The sequence below is a fragment of the Dipodomys ordii genome, unplaced genomic scaffold, assembly GCF_000151885.1.
Source record: "Dipodomys ordii isolate 6190 unplaced genomic scaffold, Dord_2.0 Scaffold108, whole genome shotgun sequence".
Classification (NCBI taxonomy): Eukaryota; Metazoa; Chordata; class Mammalia; order Rodentia; family Heteromyidae; genus Dipodomys; species Dipodomys ordii.
The window spans coordinates 1,511,091-1,514,539 of NW_012267324.1; the positions used below are offsets into that span (position 1 = coordinate 1,511,091).

The window sequence follows — 3,449 nt, forward strand, 5'->3', positions numbered from 1 at the left end:
CGGGCAGGGGCGGGGCAGGGCAGGACAGGGACAGGGCTGTGGCTGCCGAGGAGGGGGGAGGGGGAGTAGGCTGCCCACCTGCTTCATCATGGAGTGCAGGGCCACGGCCGGGAAGTTGAACTTGCGCAGCATCATGCACAGGATCTGGCAGGTCCTGGGGGGTGGAGGGGACGCTTGTGTCACTGTGGGGTCCCCGCCACCCACGCCCCACCCTGCAGGCGCTTGGTGGCCCTGCACAGCCCCGGAGTGGGGGGCGCTGAGGACCCGCCAGCCAGCCAGCCACTCCGTCCCTGGGCAGAATCAGTGGGAGTGGGAGCGTGGTGTGAGTGGAGACCAGGCCGGGCTTGGGGGGGGGGGGCTGGCGTCAGCGCTCAGCGCAGGGCCTGGGCTGGCGTCAGCTCTCAGCGCAGGGCCTGGGCTGCACCTCCAGGACCATAAGCTGCAGGATCTTACTGCACCTGACAGCTCCTCTGGCCCCACCTGCTCTCCTGGAAGCCCGTACCCTGCGCGCTCCTGCTGTGTGTCGGCCTCCTGTCCTGAGCTGCAGACAGCCCCAAGAGCGGACGGAGGCTCAAAGCAAACTCACATAACTGCCAGGACATTGGCCACAGCACAGCGCCCCCCCATGCAGGGGCGAGGGGCTGAGGGCAGGGCTGGAGGCGGGGCCGGGGCAGAGCGCGCACGCACTTGCAGGTGTTGGTGAAGATGATGATGGCCCAGTCCTCGTGCTCATCCTGGAAGCGCTGGACCAGGTGCACCAGGTACGCATCCTTCACCTTCTCAGGTACCAGCACGTAGCGCTGGTCCAGCTGCTCCACTGTGCGCACTCTGGGGACAGCAGGTGGCCACGTCTCAGTGTCCCACTGGCCGCCCCAGCCTGTCTGGGGGCACCCCCCACCCCCAGCCGGGCACACACGGGGCCTGTGCCTCCCAGAAGAAGGGCTGGTTGGTGGCCAGGCCCTGCAGCTCCTTGAGCGTGTCAGTCAGAGTGGCGCTGAAGAGCAGCGTCTGCCTGCGGGCGGGCACGGCGCCCAGGATGGCCTCCAGGTCCACCGTGAAGTCCGTGCAGCCCTGCTCCAGCAGCCGGTCGGCCTCGTCCATCACCTGGGGAGGCAGAGCCGTGGGGAGGTGCCCCCCCACGCCCACCCCAGCATGCCTCTCCCTTTGCTTTTTTGAACTGGAAATGTCCTGGGGTCTGAACGGAGGGCCCTGAACTTGCCAGGCCGACGCTCCAACTCCTGTGCCCACACGCCGGCCCTTCAGTGATCGCCCGACCCTGTCTACTAAGCCGCTGGGATTACAGATGGGCTCGATGCCTGCCTGCCTTTCTTCTTTGAGGAACTTGGATGGAACCAGAAGAGCTAAATCACCACAAAGTGCCCCCCCCCTTACTAGACGTCCCTTCTCCTTTGCCCCTGGGCACAGTCACTTTTTCCAGAACTTTCCTGGAGACAGCTGGGATGCAGGCTTCCAAGTGGGAGGTGGCACCCAGGCTCCTGAAAGCCCTCCCCCCTTACCCCCCACCCCCAAGGCTGGCTTACCAGGAAGCTGATCTTCTTCATGCTGAAGGTGTTGGAGCTGCGCAGGTGGTCCGCCAGGCGCCCTGGTGTGGCAATGACCACGTGAGGCTTGCGGGAGAGCTCCAGTGCCTGGGTCACCATGTCTGGGGGGGAGGGTGGAGGTGAGGCTGGATGGGAAGCCGCGGCGCGGGGTTTCCACACCCGGAGCTTCCTGGCCTCTGGGCCTTACCCATGCCACCGACGATGATGCAGTCCTTCAGGCCCAGCGGCTTCCCCAGCACCCGGAACTGCTCTGCGATCTGATAGGCCAGCTCCCTGCGGGCGGGCAGACAGGCGGTGACAAGGGTGCAGCCCAGGCCTCCCACTCCACCCCTGCCCCAGCCTCCTGCCCCCATTCGCCTGTTGAGTGCTAGAGCCTGCTCCGGACTCAGTCCACACCCCTTCACACCCATTCCAGCCCCACCCTAAACTTGCACCTTTTTTCAAATCCCTCACACTAGAGGGGCAGCCACAAAAGCCAGAGACCCAACCTTCCACATCCCCTCTTCCTGGGCTGGCCAGTCTGAAAGCCATGCTCTGCAGTGCTCTGTCTTTGTCATGACTCCTAGTCTTGCCTAGCTTGTTCAGATGTCCTCAGAGTCAGTTCAAACCTCTCGCTGGCATCGGAGGCTGGGCAGAGCGCCTTTTCTGCCCCTTCCTCCCTCACTCCTCTGCATGCAGGTCCTTTTGCTTAAAATACTTTCTTTGGCCGGGCACCCGTGCTTCATGCCTGTAATCCTAATTACTCAGGGGAGACTGAGAGCTGAAGATAGCAGCTCAAAGCCAGCCCTAGCAGGAAAGTCTGAGAGACTCTTATCCCTGATTAACTAGCAAAAAGCACCAAGTAGAGGTGCGGCTCAAATGACAATGGCAGGCTGGAGAGGAAAGAGCCAGTCAAGAGCTCAAGGCCCTGAGTTCAAGCCCGGTACCAGTACACACACAAAACAGACTGAACTTTACTTCTCAGCTGCCAGACAGCCTGCAGATCCCACCTGGCAATTGCCTGGCCCCAGCCAAGCCCTGTGCTGAGAACTTTTCCCACTCACCATCTGGTTCAATCATGTGGGTGACTCCCCCTATTCTGCTTGTGGGGGAGACACAGCTCAGAGAGTGAAAGGCACGTGAAGCTCAGTGGCGCCCCCGGGGCTGGGGGTGGTGAGGGGCTCACCTAGTGGGTGTCAGGACAAGGCAGAAAATGCCGTAGGGATCCTCGGACAGCTTCTGTAGGATAGGCAGCACAAACGCAGCCGTCTTGCCGCTGCCGGTCTTGGCACAGCCCAGGCAGTCTCGACCTGGACAGAGGGCGAGGCAACGAGGTCACCCTGCAGCGGGAATCCACGCTCCTCGAGATAACACTCACTCACTCCTTAGGTTTTCTGAACCTCCAATAATAGGCGACTTGGTGCTCTGCACCCAGCTGCCTCTTGCAAACCTCAAACCCTAGCAAGGGAGAAGTTGTCATCTCCAGTAAAGGGGGGGGGGACTGAGTCTCAGAGGCCAACAGGGAGGCACAGTTTGCTCGGAAGCCCCACGTGTTCCTAAGCACTGTGCCATTTTGACTGTCCCTGAGGACCTGAGCTTGGGGAACCCTGAACCCTAACGTCCAGTTCACATACTACCCCCCCTGGGCTCTTGAGAAAGCCTCATTAGTGGCCATACTGGGTGGAGAGAAAGACGCATACACAGGATCCTAGAGTCCTGGCCTCACCATTATTAGTGTTGGCAACCTCAGTTTCCCCTTGTAAAGGCCAGCTGGGCCCCACTTTCAGTTTCTCGTGACACCATTTATCAACCTCTCCTGGCGCTCGGAGACAAGGAATGTTCCAGAGGTGGCGCCACCCGGGACCTCAGCTCTGTTGCCCGCCCCCCACCCCGCACCCCGGCCCCGGC

At 61.8% G+C, this 3,449-nt stretch overlaps 1 protein-coding gene across 1 annotated transcript in view; it reads right to left on the bottom strand.

Annotated features, from left to right (window-relative positions):
- The window catches only part of Ddx49 (DEAD (Asp-Glu-Ala-Asp) box polypeptide 49), a gene marked incomplete at its 3' end in the record, with an annotated part of 6,025 nt that overhangs the window by 1,787 nt on the left and 789 nt on the right, over positions 1-3,449 (bottom strand). The window contains exons 2-7 of the mRNA XM_013028317.1: positions 2,728-2,851; positions 1,750-1,835; positions 1,542-1,663; positions 917-1,104; positions 688-828; positions 79-154 (exon numbers count right to left, since the gene is read on the bottom strand). Coding sequence (XP_012883771.1) covers positions 79-154; positions 688-828; positions 917-1,104; positions 1,542-1,663; positions 1,750-1,835; positions 2,728-2,851 — 737 coding nt within the window. The remainder of the gene's footprint in view (positions 1-78; positions 155-687; positions 829-916; positions 1,105-1,541; positions 1,664-1,749; positions 1,836-2,727; positions 2,852-3,449) is intronic.